The sequence below is a fragment of the Taudactylus pleione genome, unplaced genomic scaffold (assembly GCF_031769625.1).
Source record: "Taudactylus pleione unplaced genomic scaffold, aTauple2 ptg000093l, whole genome shotgun sequence".
Classification (NCBI taxonomy): domain Eukaryota; kingdom Metazoa; phylum Chordata; class Amphibia; order Anura; family Myobatrachidae; genus Taudactylus; species Taudactylus pleione.
This window is the reverse complement of record NW_028284495.1, coordinates 34,556,011-34,582,012: the sequence shown is the minus strand read 5'-3', so window position 1 is coordinate 34,582,012 and position 26,002 is coordinate 34,556,011. Positions and strand designations below refer to the sequence as shown.

At 43.7% G+C, this 26,002-nt stretch overlaps 1 protein-coding gene across 2 annotated transcripts in view; it reads right to left on the bottom strand.

Moving 5' to 3' along the window:
- ARHGAP28 (Rho GTPase activating protein 28) overlaps window positions 1-26,002 on the bottom strand; it is a 253,189-nt gene that overhangs the window by 170,800 nt on the left and 56,387 nt on the right. Inside the window, exon 1 of one of the 2 annotated variants that reach the window (XM_088469666.1) lies at window positions 7,655-7,949. The exons of the other annotated variant lie outside the window; for it this stretch is intronic. Within the exon in view, the coding sequence (XP_088325792.1) occupies window positions 7,655-7,782 (128 nt within the window). The 5' untranslated portion in view covers window positions 7,783-7,949. Of the gene's footprint in view, window positions 1-7,654; window positions 7,950-26,002 lie in introns of those variants that run through there. 2 annotated transcript variants of the gene reach the window in all.

Genomic DNA, 26,002 nt, shown 5'->3' with positions numbered 1-26,002 from the left:
ACGTAGAGTTCCGAGCAAAATTCTGCAAATTCGGGCTCGGAGCAGGCCGCGAAGGGGTCGAGGTGCCGGTCTGTTGCCAACGTTTTAATGCCGCTGCAACGGCAACTCGCACCCTTCGCACTTAATAGGATTGACCCCTACGTTTTTATGCTGATACTGCTATAAAGTCCTTCCCTGGGGTAGATCCATTCGAACGAATGTGCAAGGAAGGGACGCCCACTGTCAGCATCCGTACCGCTTGGTGTGACTTTAGCACCATCTAATTTTGAACCAGCCCTCTGGTGGATGAACTATCTCCATTTGAGTATGGCCTCCTATGTCAGCGTCTTTGTACGGAACTGCTTTCCATGACACACCTGAGTCATGCCCAGGAACGCCCCTCACATTTCTGCGATGTTGCACAGTTGCATGTGTAGACGAAACAGATTGCTCTGCTGCGTCCAAAGTTGCTGCTGCATCGTACTCAGAATCAGCCCCTTTATGTTACATGTAGTTTTATATTATTGTAAATTGTAATTATTATTAGTAGTATAATAAATAATCATCATCATTATTTATTTAACAACAACATTTTATGCAGAACTACATGATCAGCTATTTTATTCGGGTTGGGTATGAAATCTCAGTTGTCGGGATGACGTTGGTCAGAATACCGACAGCGGCATCCCGACACCCATAGGAAGGAATGGTAAGCACTTTTCTAATGCCTACCCAGGGGTGCCGAGAAGGGGGGGGAAGTGGGTACTAATTACCCGGGTCTGGGCTTGCTGGAGGGGCCGGTGGGTGCCCGGGTGAGGCACCGCCCCCCCCTTACATCACAGCAGCTTAGCACACGCTGCTGTGTGCTTGGCTGCACTTGGAGACTGCTCACGGCTGCTAAGAAGCAGCCACAGCAGTCTCCTATGCCTGTGGGGGGAGCGATCAAGCCCTCCACTGGTTATACGCCAGGCTGAGAGGGCTCACTGCGCCCCCCTCTCCAGCACGCAGCTCCACAAAACTTTTCTTTTTTTTTACCTAAGGGGGCATGGCCACGTCTCTCGCAATTAGGTCACACCCCCTTTTACCCGGGCCTGGCGCGGCTCTTGGCGGGCCTGCTCCTTCCCTAATATCTACCCTAAAACTAACCCTCCCTCCCCGGTGCCTAACCCTAACCTTCCCCCTAAACCTAACCTCCCCCTCCCCATACCATAATCCTAACACTACCTCCCTGGTGTCTAACCCTAACCCTCTCCTAATGCCTAACCCTAACCCCGCTACCTAACCCTAACCTCCCCCTAATACTTACCTTCCGGATGCCAACGGTCGGGTTACTGGTGCCGGGATCCTGACCTGTCGGGATTTCGGTGTCGTTCTTCTGACCGTCAGCATCCCGCACGCCGGGATGCCGACTACATCCCATTTTATTCATGCACATCAGTCCCTGCTTACATTCTAATTTCCCTATCCAAGACATACAAACACTAGAGCCAATATAGCCATAAGGCAATATGTGTTTGTACGAGTTGGGTATGGAGTGTCGGAGCTCGGGATCTTGGCGGTCAGATTCCTCACGCTGGCATCCCGACAGGGTCACAATCCCGACAGAAGGAGGTAAGTATACTCTCCTTCCCCTACACCTAATCCTAACCTTCCCACCCCGCACCCTAAACCTAACCCTCCCCCCCTAGGGCCTAAACCTAACCCTCCCCCCCAGGGCCTAAACCTAACCCTCCCTCCAGTGCCTAACCTAACCTCTCTCCCCCGCACCCTAAACCTAACCCTCCACCCTAGAGCCTAACCCTAACCTTCCCCCTAGCGCTTAACCCTAACCCCTAACCCTCCCCATAACCCCAATACTTACTGTTGGGATGCCAGTGCCGGGATTCTGACTGGTGTCAGGATTCCAGCTCTGGCATTCTGACAGCTGGGTTAATAACTACATTCCATTTGTACTATTGGATGAAATTGGAGCACCTGGAAGAAACCCACTCATACAATGGGAGAACATAGAAATTCCACTAAGATAGTGCCCTGTGTCTCTGACAGGAGCTAACCACTATGACACCATGATAAACCACTGTGACACCATACTAACCACTGTGACACCATGTTAACCACTGTGACACCATTCTAACCGCTGTGACACCATTCAATCCACTGTGGCACCATTCAAACCACTGAGGCACCATGTCACCTTTGTTTTAAATGTCTGAAAAAGAAAAATAACTTCTGTAGACTGAATGATTCATACCATCTCACAAAGGAAAAGTATAAGAATCCTAATAGTGTACTGTCAGGACATAAAAGACCAATCTTTACAAACCCTGTGAATCACTCTGAGATGGAGAGTATTGATCTATGAGAATTAAAAGCTTCTGCTGTAAACACTGATTATTTGTAGTCATCAGCTTTGTGATTCATCAAGGTCTCTTCACGACAATTAGCTTAATATAGATTTTCCTGCAGTATAAATCCTTCAAGAGAAAATAAAACTGATGACTTTTTTTGCAATGTGTCTTTTTAATTTAAGTGTTTAAGTGTTAAAATACCTTTATTTAATTGCATCTTTGGTACACAGACTGTGCCAATACAGGTTGAGTCTCCCATATCCAAATATTCCGAAATACGGAATATTCTGAAATACGTAATATTTTTAGCTTTACTGAGAATGTGAAACCTTTGCTTTCTGATGGTTCATTGTACAAAAACTTTGTTTAAAGCATAAAATTATTAAAATACAGTATTAAATAACCTTCAGGCTGTGTGTATAAGGTGTATATGAAACATAAATGAATTTCATGTATGTACACAAACTTTTTTTGATGCACAAAATTATTTAAAATATAGTATGAAATGACCTGCAGGCTGTGTGTATAAGGTGTATATAACACATAAATGCATTCTGTGTTTAGATTTGGGTCCCATTCCCAACACATTTCATTATGGTATGCAATTATTCCAAAATACGGAATATTCCGTCATCCAAAATACCCCTGGTCCCAAGCACTTTGGATATGGGAGACTCAACCTGTAGTATTATACATCACTTCCTCCAGCTTTATGAAACTTTGTTACATTATGGGCCTCATTCAGAGGTGATCGCAGTGGCAAAGCGGCACACAGTTGGCCAATGTTTAAAGTCTGTACATGCTCCTGAGTCACACAGTGCATGCGTTCTGATGGTTACCACCGGGAGACGCAGGACGAATTTGAATGCAAGACCCATGGATTGCAGAGGGCGTGTCCTGGGGGGGTAACATGGAGGTGGTTAGGCAGACACTGGTGTGTAGCGCTGACACAAGATGCCATGTTCAGATGGAGAAATTGCACCTACATGGGGCTGGTGCAAGTTTCGATGTTGCGACCAATGGTGCAGCGATGCAGCATCTAAAGACTTACCAAGACATGCTAGTGCTGCTGCCAATGGGCGTCTCAGTGGGAAAATCATCGTACGCAGCATTAACATAAAGTAGCAGGTGCAGCGAAAGATGAACCTCTGAATCTGGCCCTATATGTCTACATTTAGCTGTATTCAGTCTTATCTGTCAGTAAAGTATTTAGGTGCAGACTGGTGTTTTTAAATCGGTGTACAGCCCCTCACAAGGTTTATCAAATAGATCTGTCCTGTAGACCAAAATATAAAACAATGCATGCATTATGGGTAAGAAACCTGTACCGCACCACCTGCTGCTAACTGCATTGGGAAAACAAAATCTATCACTAAACTATATATTTACAGAACAAAGTCTAGAAATCAATTAGCGCTCCATAGCAACCAGTAATACAGATACATGTATGTTAAACAGCAACAATTTCTAGAACCAATTGGATCAAGTCAAAACAATAGTAAACTAGTTTCTCTTTTGTTCATTTGCTTACTATGTAGTATGTTTTCTAATACTTCAATTCTAATATTGGCCACAAAAGTAACAACAATGTTGGGTACGCAAAAATACTGTCATTCAAATGTCAGCCGATGTGCCAGGCTTTGCTTTCTCTGCTACACAATTGAATGTGAGCAAATTCAAAGCAGATTTTGACATATTTTGTAGTACAATGGACAAGTGTTTAATAAAGTGCACATTTTTTAGCAGGATTGAAAGCTACATGAGAAACTGAATTGTGAACATTCAAAACAATTTTGTTGCCGAAAATAGCATTGGAGAAAAGAATAAAATAGATAAGTGTGTCTATCTGAAATGAGTATTATCAACTGTGTTGAATTATATACCAAGACACAAGTAATTCCTTATTTCTAGGGTCTAATCTGCCTTGGGATTATTATTTAGTAAAAATCCCTGAAAAGTAAATGGTCATGTTTAGAGTAATCAAAATTGGTTGGGTATGGGATCCCAGTGGTCAGGATGCCGGCGGTCAGAATACCAATAGCGGCATCAGGATAGTCCGAATCCTGCCGCCTGAAGGTAAGTAGCCTAACCCTAACCCAACATTCCCGCAGCCTAACCCACCCCATCCCGCAGCCTAACCCTAACCCTCCCCCCACCTGTGGCCTAACTTTAAATCCTCCCCCTAGTGCCTAACTGTAGTGATTCCTGTACAGGTAGATATTTATTATATAACAGTGTTCACAGTGTTCAGGTACGGTCTAAGGTACAAACCTCCCATCTATACTATCATTTACCTTTCCCAGCCTCTCATAACCATCTAGCAGTAATATCATGTGCCCAGGGCCATTGAGACATACGGCGGGCCAGGGTGATACTGAGGGGATGTGACCAAATCTGGGAGACATAGTAACACCCTCTCTATAAAAATCAATGAAAAGTAATATGTGCGCCACAGCATGCTGTGAAGCTGAGCATTTGTTCTTCTCAATAACTTGCAAGGGACTCCACAAGCCCATCAGACAAGCCCAGGCTGAAGCAATGAGAACCCTTTTCTTTTGGCAGTATGTAGTCACCATCCCAGCGGTCGGGATGCCGACACTCAGAATACTGGTGCCGGAATCCGGACAGCAGTTGGAATCCTGGCTCCAGAATCCTGACCGCTATCATCCCGATGTTAAGTATTAGGATTAAGGGGAGGGTTAGGTTTAAAGGTTAGTTTCTCAGGTGTGTCAAACCTTCCAGAGATAAACTGGAGAAATTGCTCATAGCAACCAAACAGCTTCTGCTATTTATCTAGCACAGCCTATACAATCAGCGTTAAAAGCTGATTGGTTGCTATGGACAACTTCTCCTCTTTCTCTTTCTTGAAGGTTTGATTACATTTCCCCTTAAGGTCCTTTACAGCAAAAATGTTCTCACAGAAAGTATACTCCTGATCCTGTCCCTTGCCTTTGTTAATATTTATGTTTGTTACTTTAAATGTGAATAAGAATTGAAATTGTATTTTACCCATAGAATAAGTGTGCCTAAGCATTTGTTGTAATTATTATTATTAGTTTATTTATAAAGTGCTGACATATTATTGAGAGAACTGTGACATAACACAAACAAATGCCATACAATGACATAAAACAGAAGGTAAGGTTGGCCCTGCCCAACTCTCAGATAGAGGTACATAGAGATAAGGTAAGTGTTGTGACAGAGCAGGAAAAGAGATCTTAACATGTAGCTGATCCTTAGTGAAGAATTATAATCCAAGTGCGTGGGTGCACAGTAATGTGAAAGCTATGTAAGATGAGTATGATGAACCCGGTTACTCCAAATATACAGGACCATCTGGTATAGTAAGAGATATTACAGCAGTGAGGAGTTCTGCAAGTGCAGTTATGGGGGAAGTGGTCAGTTTCCCAAAGGTATAGAGAAGGAGAGAGGCGAAGGTGGAGAGTAGAGAGTGACAGTCTCAACATTACTGAGCATTTATTTTTTAATCGAGTGAACTTGCTATCATCCAATATATCTAATGACGGTTGGAATGGTAGAGGACGATTATACTATCAAACATAGATATAAACCATTTATAAATAATGATGTTTTACCTGTCACACCTGTATTAGACCTTTAGTCACACCTACATATGTGGGTCCACTGTTTGCCCATTGTAACCCATACCCCCTTATAAGAAAGAGAGAGATTGCCTGAGCTACAATTTGGGCTCTGACCTAAGGACATATCCTAGTAGGTATCATAGAGTCCATATTGGCCTTGCACATCTATGCAAGTTGGGATTTCACGTAACCTAACGCCTACTAAATTGTGTCAATTGAGGGATTCACATATGACTTGTGATTTAACATACTGTAGCGAGTAACTACCTTATTATGGTATATAGTTTGAGCTCTATGAAGTTTACGTATCAAGCAGTGAAGAGTGAACAAATAGACCAGTGGAAAAGTTACCCATAGCAACCAATCAGCATATACCTATGATTTTATAGAATGTACTTGACAAATGTTTCCTCAAAGCTGATTGGTTGCTATGGGCAACTCCTCCACTATTTTCACTGCTTGATACATCAACCTCTGTGTCATTTATATTTGTGGCAGTTTAGTTATTGTTTAAGAACTATGGGATTTTTGATGAAAGACTAATTTTTTTTTAGTTTCAAGTCATCATCACCTTGCTCTCCTTATCACATTTACCTCCTTCATATTTGGTTATAAGAGTCCAAAAAATATATATTCATCCGACATTAAGTCTCGAGCTAGTAGATCAAAGCTATAGATTTTCTTTGGTGTATTTCTAAGAACATTTGATGAAATATGGTGTAATTCCATTCATATGTTTTACATTCCAGAAGGCCACATGCTGAGCTAATAAACTCTCTGTGGAGCATGGATGCTGACTCTTAATAGCACATATGGCAAGTTCCAGCCATTACTACAGGACAGCTGTTATGCATTAAGATTAGAAATTGGAGACAGTATTGTGGTCACTGGCCAATAGGCATATTTTTGCCTAATGTCACTGGTTTCCGAAATATGTGATTCATTCCAAGCACCAATATCCTATTTTCTGAATCACAAATTTTCAGAGCTAAATACAAGACTTGATATATTAAGCACAAAAAACCAAACATGAGAAAGTCACTTTGTCAGACAACAACAACATCGTGACCCATTCTTTAAGCAGAAAACAGGAGAGGGGGGCTCTTTGTGCCTCAGATAATCACTGTGTTATATTTCCTGTTTTAAGCTGTGGCAAATGGTCTGTCTGGAACAAGTTCTGTTTTGTTCTTAATAGGTACTTTTTATAGTTGGATTATTCACTTTATCTATGTACTGGATGTGAGTTTATGTATTGTTTAAATATATAGGCATGTCTCCAACTGCACTACAGAGACACAGATGAGCACACATTTCATATTATGATACATTTTATGAAGACTTCAAACAGCAACAATTTTTTAAATAATAATTTTCTTTTCACCTCCCCTCCTGCCTAAATCATCTAGTGCCCCCCGTTTAAAGGGCAATAAAGTAACAACTAACTTAAGGTCAGACAGCAATGTTAGTTTATCTGTTCTTTAGTACAGAGTTCAATAAGTCACCACACTATGCAGAAATAATAAACTTAAGATAAATGTGTCTAGGATAAATCTCATGGTACACAATGTTATCATGTTGTGTGCAGACTGACAGCATCAATCACTTCCAGTTGCTCGGGATATGCTCTATGTATAGACTCCAGTTCCTCTCTCAAGATTCTGGCTCATACAAAGTGCCAACCATGCACTAATACCAGTCAACAGCATTATATATTGGGGTTACCTGATGCGTGGAGACTGGCTGCAGGGCATCCCCCCTGGCACAGGGCTGTCCTCAGCTATTGGTGACCTTGCTGGTGTGTAAGAGTGGTATCCTGTCAGGACCACGCTGCCTGAGTCCTTTATCTCCATTATACTAGATGCAGCATGTCCTTCCCACACCCTGACCACAGACAAAAAGCAGTCCGGGGTCTCTGTGTCACAGGAGCAGACTCATGGCCTCTGTCACCTCCAGCATTGGGTCGCTGTTGCTGATTGCTTGTGACATGAGGGAGTCGCAGAGCCTGGGGTGAAAGCAGGACAGGAGGTGCCAGCAGTCTAGTGTTAGCTTCTGCTGCTCTTGTTAAAGCCGCTTCAAAAACACCGCCCCCAGACCGAGGAAGCGCTGCTGTGCCTCTAGGAAGCTGCCAGCAGAGACCAGCGCTGACTCCTCTAGTCTCCTATTATGCATTACTCCTGTCCTGCCTAGTGTGAGCTCTATGCATATGTGTCATTATACTCTCACACTTGCTGTGCTTCATTCGTTCATGTTTCTGAATGGCAAAGGAAGTTTGGGGATTTTAGTTCACCCACAAGATTTACCGTACAGACTTTAACAGCACTTACAGGACCTGGGCGCAATGCTGATAACCGTTCACGTACATTAATTGAGCGCATTTTTTGTAACTGCACATGCACAAAAATTGATGAAAAACCCAATCGAATATGTCCCATGATTTATAACTGGGGGGGGGGGGCTATTCATAAATTAAATGGCCGTTACCCATGCGGAAACGCTAGTTTTCGCATATTTAAGTTACCCGGCCATTCATCATAAGGGGTCTGAATCTCAGGGGTGTATCTTCCTATTGGCCAGGATGGCACTTGCCAGGGGCGTTGAAGGGTGTGTGGGGGCGCGCTGGCGCTGCCCAGCAATACCACTAGCGGCCAGTTCAGTCTGTAAAAAGTCTGTGCTGCTGCTGATCTTTCAGTCAGAAGCATCAGCTCCGGACAACGAGGGAGGGGAGGAGGGGCGATCAAGCCCATTCAGCCACCACGGTGTCTGTTTACTAACTGCCAACAGGGGGGGCGCCAGTCCCTTACTTTGCCAGGGGCGCTCGGACCCCAAGATACACCCCTGGGTCCGATATCATAGGACTATCTGATATTCAGCAAACTCCGAAACTTAAAGTTATCGGAGTTTGCCTGTGAGAACAAACGCCATTTTCAGATTGCGCTTGTTATCTTAGCCCCAGCCTTTCCTATGGGAGGGATGCGAAGAGGGATACGAGCAGGGCTGGCTCCAGGGGTCTGAGTACCCTGTGCCGGCGCAACCAAAATTGGGGGCGTGGCCTAGGCCATGCCCCCTTGTGTGACGTTATCTGGAGGCGTGCCCGTATAGCACGCCTCCAAATAATGTCAGGCTGGGGTTAAAGCTCAGCCCTCCGTCACTTGCTGGGCTTCCCCCAGCCCTCTGTCGTCAGTGAATGCGCGTGGCATCCATTCACACTCCGGGGGTCCGGCACCGCCGCACAGCTGAGCTCTCGTACAAAGAAGATGTTTATAAGTTATAAATATCTTCTTTGTATTATTCTAATTGTTTTTATATCAAAACTCTGAAGTATGACAGGGGAGGCTCTGCCTACCCTGACTGCACGTCCCTGCACTATGAAAAAGGTGGACACTGTTGGACCTCGCCAGACACATAAGTTATGGTAAATACCAGTAGCATTTTCATAAATATCACTTCTACTAAATTAAATATGTTTTTGGCAATTAGCAATGTTGATAAGTTGAACTTAGTATTTATTTGAAGGGGGTATAAAAAAAATGGACATTTCATATTCGGTCATACCCTCTAACTGTCCTGATATGAGGGTTCTATCCAGTCATCCTGATCAGGACAGCATCATCCTGCTCTACATAGCAGAGCAGCAGTGAACAGCTGCTGCACACACCTAACGCACACACCTAACCCAGTGGCTGTGGCAATTAATGGGTCTTTTGAGGCTTGGGAAGTAGGTAAGGGCTGCATTGTGCTTTAGAAGTGTTAGGCACGTCCCCTGGGTTGTAGTCATGCTCCCATTATTATGAATTTCCACCCATATCAAGATGTGGACAGACCTCCTTCTACATGTAGCTCCCGCACATCTCATTTGTTTACATTCAAGCAGGGACGTTTAGTCAGGGTCAGGGCCGGATTTCCCGCTAGGCATCCTAGGCCGTTCCTAACTTCACAGCGCTCCCAGAGAAGCACTGCGTGAGTACCGCGTGACGTCATGACCCCAAATCCCAGAGAGTCCTGTGTGGTTGAGAGAGACAGAGAGACTGTGTGTTGTGTTGTATGCAGCCGCCAGCCATCCTGCACGTGGCAGTGGCACACTGTGACTGCAGACTCGAGTAACTCACCGGCAGGGACCCGCCACACTGTCCCTCCCAGTCCCAGGCAGCTGATCTATCATCCAGGCCAGCTAGCCCCGCCGTGACCCATCCCAGCAGCCATTCTGCCAGTGCCAGCCTTAAGTTCCAAGCCCTCCGTGGCCACCGCCCATCAGCAGCAAACAGCAGCAGTGCTGCATGTAGGGTCCGGGAACTGTATTAATTACCCTGTCATATACACACTATAAATATATATATATATATATATATATATTTATATACATACATACATACTGTTTGTGTATATACAGTCAGGTGCATAAATATTGGGACATTGACATAATTTTCATAGTTTGGCCTCTATTCACCACCACAATGGCTTTGAAATGAAACAAACAAGATGTGCTTTAAATGCAGACTTTCAGATTTAATTTGAGGGTAATTACATCCAATCAGGTGAACGGTGTAGGAATTACAACGGTTTCTATATGTGCCTCCCACTTTTTAAGGGGCCAAAAGTAATGGGACAAACTGAACAATCCTAAATCTAACTTTCACTTTTTAATACTTTGTTGCAAATCCTTTGCAGGCAATTACAGCCTGAGGTCTGGAATGCATAGACATCACCAGACGCTGGGTTTCATCCCTGGTGATGCTCTGCCAGGCTTCTACTGCAAATGTCTTCAGTTCCTGCTTGTTCTTGGGGCATTTTCCCTTCAGTTTTGTCTTCATCAAGTGAAATGCATGCTCAATCAGATTCAGGTCAGGGGATTGACTTGGCCATTGCATAACATGCCACTTTTTAGCCTTAAAAAACTCTTTGGTTGCTTTTGCAGTATGCTTCGAATCATTGTCCATCTGCACTGTGAAGCGCCATCCAATGAGTTCTGAAGCATTTGACTGAATATGAGCATATAATATTGCCTGAAACACTACAGAATTCATTCTGCTGCTTTTGTCAGCAGTCACATCATCAATAAATACAAGGGAACCAGTTGCATTGGCAGCCATACATGCCTATGCCATGACACTAAAACCACCATGCTTCACTGATAAGGTGGTATGTTTTGGATTATGAGCAGTTCCTTTCCTTCTCCATACTCTTCTCTTCCCATCACTCTGGTACAAGTTGATCTTTGTCTCATCTGTCCATAGGATGTTGTTCCAGAACTGTAAACGCTTTTTTAAATGTTGTTCCTGTTTTGAGTCTCACCAATGGTTTACATCTTGTGGTGAACCCTCTATATTCACTCTTGTGAAGTCTTCTCTTGATTGTTGACTTTGATCCTTATACACCTACCTCCTGGAGAGTGTTCTTGATTTGGCCAACTGTTGTGAAGGGGTTTTTCTTCACCAGGGAAATAATTCTTCTGTCATCAACCACAGTTGTTTTCCTTGGTCTTCCGGGTCTTTTGGTGTTGCTGAGCTCTCCGGTGCATTCTTTCTTTTTAAGAATGTTCCAAACAGTTGATTTGGCCACACCTAATGGTTTTGCTATCTCTCTGATGGGTTTGTTTTGATTTTTCAGCCTAATGATGGCTTGCTTCACTAATAGTGACAGCTCTTTGGATCTCATATTGAGAGTCGACAGCAACTGATTCCAAATGCAAATGTCACACCTAGAATCAACTCCAGACCTTTTACCTGCTTAAATGATAATGAAATAATGAGGGAATAGCCCACACCTGTCCATGAAATAGCTTTTGAGTTCATAGTCCCATTACTTTTGGCCCCTCAAAAAGTGGGAGGCACATATAGAAACCGTTGTAATTCCTACACCGTTCACCTGATTTGGACGTAATTACCCTCAAATTAAATCTGAAAGTCTGCAGTTAAAGCACATCTTGTTTGTTTCATTTCAAAGCCATTGTGGTGGTGAATAGAGGCCAAAATATGAAAATTCTGTCAATGTCCCAATATTTATGCACCTGACTGTATGTATATATATACACACACATATATATATTTATATATACACATATTATAATGTATATATATATATATATATATATATATACATACACACACAAGGGGCCCCAATCTAGTATCTTGCCTAGGGCCCCATGAGGTCTAAATCCGGCTCTGGTCAGGGTAGGCAGGGAAGGCAGAGCCTGCCCTGTTGTACTACTGAGATTTCATATAAAAATATTTAGAATAATACAAAGAAAATATTTATAACTTATAAACATCTTCATTATTTATTGTAATCACTATAGTTAAAACTCACCAGCTCTGTTGAGCTACCTGGGACTGTAGGGAGATGTGAGATGAGGCAACAACAGCTCAGCCTCACTTCTGTATAGTCAGACACTGCTTGCAGAGCTGGGGGTGGGGCCACACCACGGGCAGTTAGCAAGTGATCTAATAGAGACATGCCTCTGTATATGTGGGTCGTGCCTTGAGCACTGATGGACACCGTGGATTTGTCATGCGACCAGGACGTGCATTGCAGTGTTTAGAGATTGGAGCTCAAGTCAGCAGCAGCAAGAGAAGACACAGTGATGCAGGTAGGAGAATCTGAAGTTTAGTGTAGTGAGGGGAGAGTTATGGTGCATACACATGTAGTGATTTAAAAGGAAGATTTGAATGCTAACGATATCGAAATGGCCTCTACCAACTTACCTTCGACCAGCGATGCGCGGCTACATATGGACAATAGCGATATCGTCCATCGGCCGTGCATGCCAGTCAACTTGCTCGATATCGAGCAAGTTACTCTAGGGACCCTCGCTATAGTCAACGGTAAAGTTGGTGGTGTGCTGGATGATCAAAATTGATACCAGGGAGGGTGCATAACTATCTGTCAGTGATATTGCGTCGCTGACAGATCACTAAGTGTGTGCGCACCATTACAGTGAGTAGGGGGTGAGACACTCAGACTCATCTCCATGTGTGCCTCACCAGCCATTGACCTCACTGCACATCACTGCATTCAAGGTACTTAATCTGTGGATCAAGGTCCTATTTTGAACCCCAAATTTATATTTGGGGGCTACGAAATTATACAATATACAAAACATCCGAATAAGAAGCAGACTCTTAGGACTATAGAAAAATAGCATGCCGACGACTAAAAAAAAAAGAAAAAGTATGAAAATATGTTGAGAAACTGTATTTAGATATGTCTAAATATTTACAAACAAGTACATCATTTTATGAGCTTTTAATTTTCACATTTATTGCATCCAGGGTTGCAAATTTTTAGAGATACTTTTCGCTGTAAATTTGATAAAATATTTACTCACAGCTAAAAAATTTTATTGACATATCAGCACGAAAGAACTTTGTCCAGAATAGAGCCAGTAACTACAATGATGGAAGGGGCAATAATTATAAGGAAGGGGTCCACAAACTGTACAATATCAAAATCTTAGTTTTTTTGGGGTTCACATACAAAAGCTTTTTTTAACAAATAAAAAAATTGCCAGTGGACCACGACATAGGCAAACACAAAGGGGGAGGGTTCCAGTTGCCCGGAACCCAACTCTCCTTCCAGGCCTGCTGCTGAAATCGTGACAACAGTAGCAGTAGAATATAATACGATTTTATAAGAACTGTGGCCACAACATGCAGCCAGGGACACCCACAGGTGGGGGGGAGTGGGTATTAATTACCCAGGCCCGGGCTGCTGGAGGGGCCCGGCGGGGTGCTCGGGTCCGCTGCCGCCCCACCTCCCTCTTAAATCACAGCAGCCCAGCTGCGCAGAAAAAATTCCTAAGAAGGTGTGGCCACGCCTCCCGTGATTAGGCCGTGCCCCCTTCGCCCGGGTCCAGCCGGCCTCTCTACGCCCCTGCATGCAGCATAAGGAATGAAACAAAGCTGCTGTGCATACCCAGTGGCAGCAGCTTCTCCTACCAAGTCTGCTGTTTGTGTTGCTCAATGAGTGCAGGACCGGTTCTAGATTCTTCTGCTGCTCCCTCAGACTCCCGGACTTCTTCAGTGCTCCGCAGGGAACTTGGATTATGGAATCATTCCCACACTCGGGAAAAAAAAACCATTCAGCTCAGACGGGCTGGCCCAATTGCCATATCTAACCGCTTACTGTGATCGCTAGACCTGCATGGGGGGTATTCACTTGGTTGCAGGGTTTTCACCGCAAAAGACTCATGGACCGTGCACCCAATTTTGGATTAAAGTGGGTATGCGCACTCCCGATACCTGCGGCATCCAATTTAAAAAAAATGCATGCAGGGTTTTCTGCTTAGCCCAGTGGGACAAGAAAATAAAAAAAGATACTTACCGGTCTGGTGGTCTCTGTGGCTGCCGGTCATCTCCCCTCCATCTTTGCACTAGAGAGGGGGCTGATGGGAGGCCAGGGGGCTGCTGGGAGATGTAGTCCTCCCTGCTGTTGCCTTCGGGGTGGGGGGTTACACACACCCGGAGGTCACACACTCACACATACTACACACACTCATACTGCTGCTGCAGAAGGCCGGATTCTGACGCTGGAGGGAGAAGACACCGCTTCGGAAGGTGAGTAATTACTGACTAATTAAGCTACTTGGAAACTTCCAATTGCTTGATTAGTCATTAGCGGGGAGGGGGGGGAGGGCGCTACAGGTGTGCCAGAGTAATTCCCAAACACTTTCCTAAAAATATGGATTTTAGGAAAAATTGGTCGTGCTCTGGGGCTGTGAGAGAAAAAACTTCCCGCCACAAAAAATAATGAAAACTCCACCGAATTGTATAGCAAAAATAATACACCTGCTGGAAAAACAGGTGTGGGATTTTTGCTATTCTTGTACCTAATTGAATAATTGAATACCTAATTGTCTGGTGTATTACATAAACTGCACTTTGTATGAGGCAGGCTATAGTTTGTTACGTGCTACTTATGCCCCATTCATGGACTGGCCACACATGCTCTAAAATCAAGTATTTGAAAATGGAAACTCTCCTCTAAAAATTCTGGATTTGCCCATGCACAACTGCAGAAAACTGCTGGAGAAATAGCACAGTATAGATATCCTCTGACCTCTGGGCCTGATTCAGAGCCGGATATTCTGACAAGAGCGCTCGCTCTGAATCAGGGCCATCCTACCTGTTATTGGACCACCCACAGCTTATGCGAGCGGCCAAAAAGATGGTCGCGATGGTCAAGACCATCGCAACCATCGCAACCACCCTGCGGTAGGGTCTCGCTGCCGCAAGCCCAGGAGTGCTTTTGCCTCTATCAGAGCCAAAAGCACTCCCACTGACATCACTAGTGATGTTAGTGGGGCTGGCCCCAGACTGTAGGCGTTCCCAAGGGAACGCCTCCGTCTGGGCAGCAATGCCCCCGGCACGCCCACCAAAGGGGACGTGCTGTCACTCACCATCGACAGCACGCCCCCTTTGGTGCAAGACCCATAGCGACGGCTTGGCCATCGCTATTCGGGTCTCGTGCATGCGCACGACGGAGCTCCCTCCGTCGTGCGCATGTGCACTAGGGCACCATCGACCTGTTTGTGAGCGCTCAGCGCTCACGTACGGGTCTGAATCAGGCCCTCTGTTCTGCCCCACAGCAAGCATTGGCAGCACAGAATTTAGGTATGTGCATCTCTAGGCTGAAATATTTCTTCTGCAGCTTTCTTAAGTTGTATTTCATCTAGAAAGTATTTAATTTTATTATTACTACTGTCTTTGACTACTACAGTATAAAAGTTGTGCAGCATCGAGACTGATGGACCTTTATCCCAATGTATTTCTACAGCAGTTTTCTTAAGCTTAGTTCTACTTGGAACAGAGGGCCTGATTCAGAGCCGGACGCTCTGACAAGAGCGCTCGCTCTGAATCAGGGCCCTCCTACCTAAAATTGGAGCGGCCTCCTGGCCGCTCGCATAGCTGTGGGTGACCACCCACAGCTTATGCGAGCTGCCAAAAAGATGGTCGCGATGGTCAAGACCATCGCGACCATCGGGCTTGCGACGAGACCCTGCGGTAGGGTCTCGCTGCCGCAAGCCCAGCAGTGCTTTTGGCTCTATCAGAGCCAAAAGCACTCCCACTGACATCACTAGTGATGTCAGTGGGGCCGGCCCCAGACGGTAGGCGTTCCCATGGGAACGCCTCTGTCTGGGCAGCAACGCCCCCGGCACGCCCACCAAAGGGGCATGCTGTCACTCACCATCGAGAGCATGCCCCCTTTGGTGCGAGACCGCTATGCGAGTTTCGCACAATCGCACGACGGAGCTCCCTCCGTCGTGTGCATGTGCACTAGGGCACCATCGACCTGCTTGTGAGCGCTCAGCGCTCACGAGCGGGTCTGAATCAGGCCCAGAGCTCAATAAATAGTTTGTGTGAATGAGACCGTACATTTCTATGTATATTTTTGCAGTGTCTGGAAGAAGACAATTTTATCTGACTTTGGGCCATATTCAATTTGAGGCGTTAAGGCCGGATTCGCGGTAATTTACCGCCGATGATGTCATTATCACCTATTTTAGTATTACCCCGTATTCAATTTGAAAGACTTTCCGCCTAGGCGGAAAGTCAATGCAATGTAATAGGAGGTAAAGTATCGCCTATGAATGGCAGGCGGTAAAAATTGCAGAATTGGGGTTTTGGGGTGCAACGTTTCGGGAACCCACGTGCAGCCTTCAGACAGTCCCCCAAAGGTAATCTGTGTAAAAAAAAATAAAAAAAAATTAGGGACACCCCAAAAATTGACTTTGAAAGAGAGGGCGAAGAAAAAAAAAAGTTGGGGTACAAACTTAAAAAATAGCGAACTTGACTCTGGGGGGGTCCCCAAGTATGCCCCAAGTGTTTTTTTGATTGCAGGTGTTTGTGGCAGGTGGGTTTTTCACGATTTTTTTAAGTCACTTTAGCAACTTTCAAATATGCTGAACCCCATATTCAAGTACCCCTAATTTGATGGGCATAGTTGTTTTGCCCTAAAAAAACTTCTAAATGCTCTTCTGCATCACCTTATTCCAAGCCGCATTTATACACCTGCCGGAGCTATTAGAAACCCCGACTTCCTTCAGGAGTTAAAAATGGGGGTACCCTTTGTCCTCTCCTATGTCTTACACTTATTTAGGGGGGTCCCTAGAATATTACCTGAAAATTCCCGTTTTGTTTAACCTGTAAAAAAACGGGGTCAAAATTTACAAAAAAAATGACATGAGGTCCCCCCCAAAAAGCCAAACCAGCCCCAGGCTTGCCAGCCAGTGGTGGTTTCTAAAAATATGGGGAACAAAAAGTGTAGGGTTGCACCGTATTTTAGAAATCAACCCAAGGCTGCAGGGACCAGTTCTGGTTTTAAATATAGGGGTAAAAAAAGTGGGGATCCCCCTATATTTAAGACCAGCACCAGACCCAACCAACTGGGGTGTAATGCCACAGCCCGGAGACCCAATCACCGGGGCTCCAGGTCCAAAGCATTAGCACCCCAAATTGGTCAGGGCAAGCCGGTGATCTCGGGGGAGTCGGGGACCCCCCAAAGAAGGGTCGTCACTCCTCCAGAGCACCACAGGCTTATGCTGAAGCCCGGGGCTCTTCCCCATACCCCTAGCTTGGTGGGTATGGAGGTAATGGGGGGGCCAACCAATCACCGGCTTGCGCTGACCGATTTGGGGTGCTAATGCTTTGGACCTGAAGCCGCGGTGATTGGGTCTCCGGGTTGTGGCCTTACACCCCGGTCGGTTGGGTCTGGTGCTCTTAAATATAGGGGGATCCCCACTTTTTTTTTACCCCTATATTTAAAACCAGAACTGGTCCCTGCAGCCTTGGGTTGGTTTCTAAAATACGGTGGAACCCTACACTTTTTGTTCCCCATATTTTTAGAAACCACCACTGGCTGTTTTTTTTACTTCTTTTTTTTACAGGTACAAAACAATGCGAATTTTCAGGAAATATTCTAGGGACCCCCTAAAACTGTGTAGACATGGGGGATCACTATGGGTACCCCCATTTTTAACTCCTGAAGGAAGTCGGGGTTTCAAATAGCCGTGGCAGGTGCTTTTTTGCAGAAATTTTAAAAAATGCGTTTTGGGTTTTAAAATATGCTAGCACCCATTTTCATGTACCCCAAATTTGATGGGACCATTCTTAAAAATGAAAAAAATAAGCTAAATGCTCTTCTGCATCACTTCTTCAAAGTCGGGAAAAAAAAACACCTGCCGCCGCTATTTAAAAACCCGACTTTCTTTTGCAGCCAAAAAATGGGGGTACCCATAGTGATCCCCCATGTCTGTACATCTTTAGGGGGGTCCTAGGATTATTTCCCGAAAATTCCCGTTTTTTTAACGCCGATCCAAATATCGCCGGGTCCCGTTTTCGCCTACTTTCAAATTGAATACGGGGATACGCGGGCATGCGCGCGATACTTTAACGCCTACAAAACAGGCGAAGGAGGCGATAAGTCCGGGCCGCATTAAATTATCGCGGCTCGGCTCAAATTGAATACGGGCCTTTGACTTTATTGTTACTGATGGTTGATAATGTTTCTTTTTTACTGACTAGCAATTGATACATCTTTTATTTATTGGTCTACATAAGTATATTTTATATTTCTGTTTTTAGGACAAATATGGCTATATATATATTGTTATTTTGAATTGGATTATATAGTGATAAGTATCAGAAATAGTAAAATATTGCAACATAAATAATCAGTGTTATTTTTAAATTGTTAGTGCTGGGATGTAGTCAGCAGATAGTCAAGGATGCCATCGGTCACAATACTGACTGCGGCAGATTGCAGAGGTAAGTATTAGGGTTAAGGGTAGGGTTAGGGGGAGGGTTAGGGTTAGGCACTAGGGGGCACGAGAGGGAGGGGCTGGACGGGAGGGTTAGAGTTTGTCTGCAGGAGAGGTGGGAAAGGGTTGGAGTAAGGGCTATAATGCATAAAGAAATCTGTCAGGTACTCTGACCGTTTGGGATCCCATACCCAACCCGGTAGTGCTACCTCACAAATATAGCTCTACATTTATTATGTGACTTCTATCATATGCAGGGACACACCACACTTATAATGATCTCTGGGCAATGCACAGAAGTGGGGTTCATCACTGACCACTAGGCATAACAGTGCCAACAATTAGTTAGCTGATATATATAGTAAAAGTATTCTAAATCTGTCTATTGAGTTTATATTGCCAAGCCAATGGCCATGAGCCAGGAGACACAATGGCATATGCCTCCCAGGCCAGTCTCATATTACATTTTATGGGCCAACATCTATTGATTTTGGGTGCCAGGATACTCACTACATGTTGCCTTGCAGAGGTAATGTGTGACCATCTACAGACTCAGCTACTGATTGTACTGCCCAGCCTCCACTTTACTCCTTTCATCTCCTCAGCTACCACTATTGGCTGTCATAGCATCTTTTCCTCTATTAATTATCCGGGGACTACAGCACATAGTAGACAGAAATAGTATGGCCAGTATATCTTTAAAAGCGCTGAGACAAAAAAACGGTAGAGTCCACTGTGGCTCTTGAAGCTGTAAACTTGATGACTCTGCAGTTCACAGTGCTGAAGGGCACAGCACATAAAATTATTTTTCAACAGACTTTTACAGACAGAGATACAATGGATATCACTGTTCAATTGTGAGCTATAGAGAGAATAAGAGGTTTTGAAACAAGATACTGATCCATACTTCATGAAACGGTGGCCTCCAGGGGGAGCCTCTCCTCTATTTTGTACTTGAGGGCTAGGTTACAGTAAGGAGGGTTGACCAAAAATGATCATCTTGTAATAATAGCACCACTGAAGAAAGATCACATTGTATATCTTTTGCAGTACAGAACTGTAAGAGATGTCCTCACATAGCAGCAGGATTAGGGAAGATAGTTAGTACCTGCCAATCATAAAAGCTCAATTATGCCACAGAAGTGAGAGAATGGCGATTCTGTGTGTAGGTTACTTGGTGATTGGGCAGTTGGAAAAAGTGAACATGACATATGATCAAACTACAATTGCAAGCCCTTAGCAGTTAGCATTCCATTCATACCATTACCATCTCTCAGACTGGTACTTTTTAAGAGGCAAAGCTCTCTTGTGTCAGAGCCTATTGCCGCTATACTGTCTTCCTTCAAGTAACACAGTCAGGATTTCAGAGCAGAATACTGTCAGCCTGCCTCATAGCCCTTAGTGGACCACCTTCAGCTACTGGTCGAACTGTAACTTGGTGCCATAATAGGAGACTGTTAGATCTTAAGAAGAGGGGTGTTGGAAACAACAGGTTAGACCATGTCCTCAAACCTCAGTAAGACAAGGTTAATAGAGACTGTCAGTGATAGTTATCTAACTGCAGACAGCCTAATCAGTGTTATTCAGTGTCAGCCCACTTTCTGAGTTTCCTCTGTAAAATTTTGAGAGGTGGATTATTGATTGTCAGCTTCCAGCTAGACCTTTGGGCAGTGGAAGGTGTGGATATTGAACACAAGGGGTGGTGCTAAATAAATGTTAATAAGTTCATTCTCTTTCCTCTGCCTTTGTAGCAACTTGGAGAACAGTAATCAAATCACATTAAAAAGATTTAGTGATAAGCCACCCCATACATTTATGTATGGTTTTGTTGATGCCATTATATTACATTTGATTGTGGTAAAGCAGGATTGAATGCACTAGTTGTTATTCGTGGAGTGTTTGGTTGAGGGCGCTGCAAAATGCAGTAGTAGCAGATAGTGTTAGACACATCTCTCTAGTTCAGAATGTTCTGGGTTAGACTAAAGCAGATATCAGAGATATAACTACACATCTCTATATTAAACTTGGAGACTTGAGCTGGTATTAGTTGGATCGCTTAGACTACTTCATCAAAAAAGAATGTGACAGCTAGTAGTAGTGCAAGACTGAGGCCACAGGTAGCAGATCAGAAGAACTAGACCAAACTCCCATATCAAACCTGTGTGAGAAATTCAAAAGCAATTCCACAAATTGACTAAAGAAAAGTTGTACAACGTTGCAGTATCACTATGGGACACAAATTGAGGCGATCCTAATGGATCCTAATGGAAACTGTGACAATGAAGTAGAACTTTTTGATGACATCATGAATAAACATTCGTGTAGCCTAGAAGACCATGGGGTAAATTTGAAAAAGTGAGAGTTTTGGCAGTGGAGATGTTGCCCATAGCAACCAATCAGATTCTACTTAACATTTAACTAGCACCTTCTAGAAGATAATAGATAGAATCTGATTGGTTGCTATGGGCAACATCACTTCTGAAAACTCTCACTTTAATAAATTTACCCCCAAGACTTGATCTATATGACAAGGTCATGGTTACACTGGAGGGCAGTAAAATAACTACCACAGCAAATAATGTGGGGACTATGGGCATGACAATACTCGCACCACCAAGCACACAGCACAACCTGCCAAGACTCGCAGATGGTCTAATGAGGTTTACAGATGCCACATGGGGAGTTCAAAATACACAGTGACCAATTAACAGATTTGGATACAATTTCAGAAATATTTTTAGGCAAACTGACGATAGCCTGAAAGAAGCGTTTGCTGAGACACAATTAATTACACTGTCCTAAAGGTCATTAAGACCGGTGCAATCACAGAAATGTTGACCAATAAAAAAAGACCTTGACTTAAATGCTTCCCGGCATTCTCATCTTTGAGAGGAAAGCAGAACTGAGCTTTTTTCCTGGAGCTTATAATGCCAGATAACATGAAAAGAAAGCAATTTGTATACTGTATGTAATCATGAGACTGAAACAAAAGGTGCTTGTTGCTTCTCTCCAAGGGGGTACAACCTTTAGCTATGATAACAATTTAGTCCAAGGTGTATTTCTACATTCTTTGTGCCAAGGGTTGAGTGAGAAATACGATAGTATCAAAAGAGATTTGAAACCTTACTGTACAGTATGTGTCTGACTTGACAGCAATTGATGATGTAACCCTTGGTCATATTACTAAAGCTGAGACAAAAATGACTAAGGGGTCTATTTACTAAGCAGTGTTAGAAGACAGAGTGAAAAGTGATAAGAAAGTGATAAGGTGCCAGCCAATCAGCTCCCAACTGTCATCTCACAGGCTGTGTTTGAAAATAATAGTTGGGAGCTGTATTTTGTCTGTATTTTATGCCGATCATATATTTAGAGGGTAACTACAATCCACTGGGACAGGGGAAGGAGAGGGAGGGTGCTGAGATTAGCCCCAGGTGACAAAAAGCCTAGCTTTACCCCTGACCACCAGTTTTCTCACCATGGCTCCTAATGAGTTCTTCTATGGAATTGAACCCCAATAGTGGGCAGTCCATTCACTCACAGCTAACTAAAAGTGGTTTCTGCATTGATACGAAGCCATAGTGAAAACTCTGAATTTCTACATTGACTTCCGCCCATCCTTCAAATGGTACAAGTGTACCATTGGCTAATTCGCTAAACTTAATATACTCTTAAAGGGCTTAAATTGCTTTTCTACCATGAACTTCCCACAGTACTCACCCGAGCCCCTATAACAAAGCCTGGCAATATACTGCATCCATGGAACAAGAAAGAAAACACTTCAATTCAGTTAGCTTAGAGAGAATACATTTAAATCCCGTTTCACTGTTCATGTGTTAGGCTATCATTTTATCTGTGTGTGAGGTAAACTGCTACAGCGGCAACTACGGCTGCCCACTGGTGCCCCCTCCCTTTGTCACCTGAGGGTTTTGCACCACCTGAACCAAGTAGTGGGACTTTCCTATGCTTAACAGCAACTGCTAGAATAAGAGTAGGAAGTGTAAATGCCATTGACCTACCATTGAATTAAAAAGCATACTGGGGTGAATTTAATACTTCTCTTCCTGCAACAAAAAGGGGAATCTACTAGTAGATTTACAGACATTTATTTCAGAAGAACAAGAGCTAGCTAGATGCATGCTTTATGAAGAATATGAGGTCTTTGCTAGGGAAACGGTGACATAGGTTGCATTCCAACCTTACGTTTAAAAATTAACTTAAAGCTCTGAACAGGTGAATCACTCAGAAGTCTTACAGTAACATAACTAAACATCTCTATAAATAAGTGAAGGATTACATACAGAATCTACTAGATTGAAAATGGATAAGGAAAACCAAGTCTCTTTTTTTTATCTATAGTAGTGTGTGTTAAAATAAAAGACGTTGTGAGGAGTTTAGATAGTTAAGTAGGAAAACAATTCAAAATAGATATTTACTTCCTTGAATTGAAGCCTAATTGAGTAACTTAGGAGACAATTCCTGATACTCTGTCCTTGATCAGGGTTGTACAAGTCATGAAGGATTTTTTGCAGAAGACAAGATATTGCATTCAATATGCCATTCAGTTTATACAAATGGGTATGCAATCTATTTGGTTTGATGAATGGCCCCACCAGCCTTTCAGAGGTGTACGGACAGTGTGGGTGATACAAAGATGGATGCAGATAGCATCGCTGTTTGGACGCAGCAGCGATGTTAAAATTTGCTACTGCAGCAAGAGGTGTCTGAGGACAAAAGATGCCTCCGGTCAGTATCGCAGATCCGAGTGCTGCATCCAAAGACACACCATCGGCCATCTGAGTAAGCTGAAGCTTACTCAGACTGGCTGCCAGAACCGCTCAGCTGGGACCGGGAAATCTGCGTCAAAAGACGTAGATCCTGGCCTTGGCATGCCTACAAAATGGGAGTTAACCCCCCCCATTTTGTAAAATGGAGCACGTGACTGCCTCCTCCCAGCCCCCAAAAGGCCACAGCTTATCAACCAGGTTGCAGCTTTGGGGGCCTACAAGCTAGAATGGATTCTGCACATTCACAGAATGGATCCTGCACAACCATTGGGTTTGCATACATCTCTGAATCAGGCCCAGTGTTTTGGGGGGAATACAATATAAATACTGTTTGCCCTATTTAGATGATGTGCTATGTCCAGGGTTGGACTGAACTACATGTGTACAGGAGAAATCCCAGATGGGCCCCACTACCTGAGGGCCCCATCTCATCCTCTAGGGGTCAGGAACTTGGGAGCTTGGTGTGTTTCTATGGAAACTACACCAAGATTAGCCCTCCTGCCAAATAAAATGGGTGGTCCTTATACACCCCTGTCCACTTCTGTATAAAGGGCCCTTGTTTTTTGCATGTCTTCTCTAATTGTTAGCCAAGTCCTTCTGTGGTGGCTGGCCACACCACTTTAGCTTGGGACCCTAACACTGCATTCCCTGGTGGGCCCTTCATGTCTCAGTCCGACTCTGGCTATGTCACTCAAAAACTTTTCAAGAACAGATGAAAGACCTTTGAATAGTCTTTGGTCAAATATGTGAGCACGGCAAAAAGTTAAGACCAAATAAATATGTGGGTTATTCAGTTTCCAGTGATGAAATACCAATGAAACCAATAGGACTTAGAAGCTGAGCTTGTGTTAAAAGAAAAAGAGCCATACTGTACAGTATATTGGAGCCCTTCCTAAACTATTACCATTCTTTTACACAAAACTATTCCAAATCCTTTTTGTGAACTCCTTCAGACCAAGGTTGATTCCAGTAAAGTGGATATAAATGCAAAACCCTCAAAACTCATAGGCAAAGTTAAAAAACACCTTAATTGACAGTACTATTCTAAGGCGCTGCGAAACACTTGTGGCATCATATAAATATAGGATAATAATAATAATAATAATAATAATAATAATAATAATAATAATAAAAGGATCAACAGAAATTGAGCTAAAGTCAGTGCTTGCTAAATTGGAAGTTATGTTAAGTCAACCCTCAGTGCTAGCATATCCTGATTTCAGCATACTATAGCATATGTGCTTCATACCAATGCACCTAATGATGGGCTATCAACACCAGGGAAACTGCAAGTAATTGGCTAAGGATCCAGTACTCTGTCTCCAGCTGGGAGAATTTATCACTTAACTGGAATTTCTGGTATTGAAGTATTAAACCTGTGACAAAGTTATTGACTATGATTCAGAGTTGTATACAATGCCGATATTTATGTAGTTCAGCGATTATCATTAAACCGCACATGCATCTAAGTCAGCGGTGTCAAACTAGCAGCCCTCCAGCTGCAGTAGAACTACACATCCAAACATGCACTGCCACAGTTTTGCTATTACAGCATGCTAAAAGTGTGGCAGGGCATGCTGGGATATGTAGTCCCACAGCAGCTGCTGGATGACCACGAGTTTGACACCCTTGGTCTAAGTTGTCCAGTACATGTGACAAGATAGATTACCGTGGCTACTCGCAGAAACAATTTTCTTGCAGTATGAATGACAGTCAGACAGCATTTAGGGGAGATAATGGTGGAAAGAAAGCAGGCTTGTTGTGAACTTCTCAGGGGCGTGTCACATCCTGAAACTGCGATCCCTTATACAAGAAATATGGCCCTTGTGTCTCAGTTCCCATGGCTATTCTGCAAGACCTTAGGCTTACTCAGGACTGCGACAATCAAATGATCCACGACCGATGTTGAGTCTTTGTACGCAGATGCTGTGACAATTTACGCAGACACTTGGATTTGCAAAGCCGCAGGTGGGAGTCTCAATACATCTCCTGGCAGCTGCAACATTTGCATATTTTTGCATAGCAGCTGGGTACACACACGTAGGAGGGGCGGCATTAGCGTACATCTCTGAATCAGGTACTATATCTACTATGCATCCATCTTCATTGTGTATACAGATAATAACTTACATGTGTCAAGTACAGCAGGATTGAATGGGTTGGTGAAGACAGTAAAAGAAAAAAAAACAGTAGAAATGCATATAACATTGTTCATGAATAAAACAACTGAGTATTCCCTTCTGCATGGAAGATCACCACACCTTTCAACTGATTTGGTAGCACATAGAATGAAACCTCTCATCAGAACTTTGCCCAGAAAGGTGCTATAAAGCTACATTAAGCATAGACAATAGCATCAGAAAACAGTAAGAACTCTTTACGGAAGAGACCCTATGACAAAGTCATGGAAATAAAGATTCTTCAGCCTGGAGATTTGGTTACCATCAGGAACCTTTCTGAAAGAGAAGGTATAGGCAAGATACATGCCTACTGGGAACAAACAGTACATTGCGTTATTAAAAGTATCAGAGATGG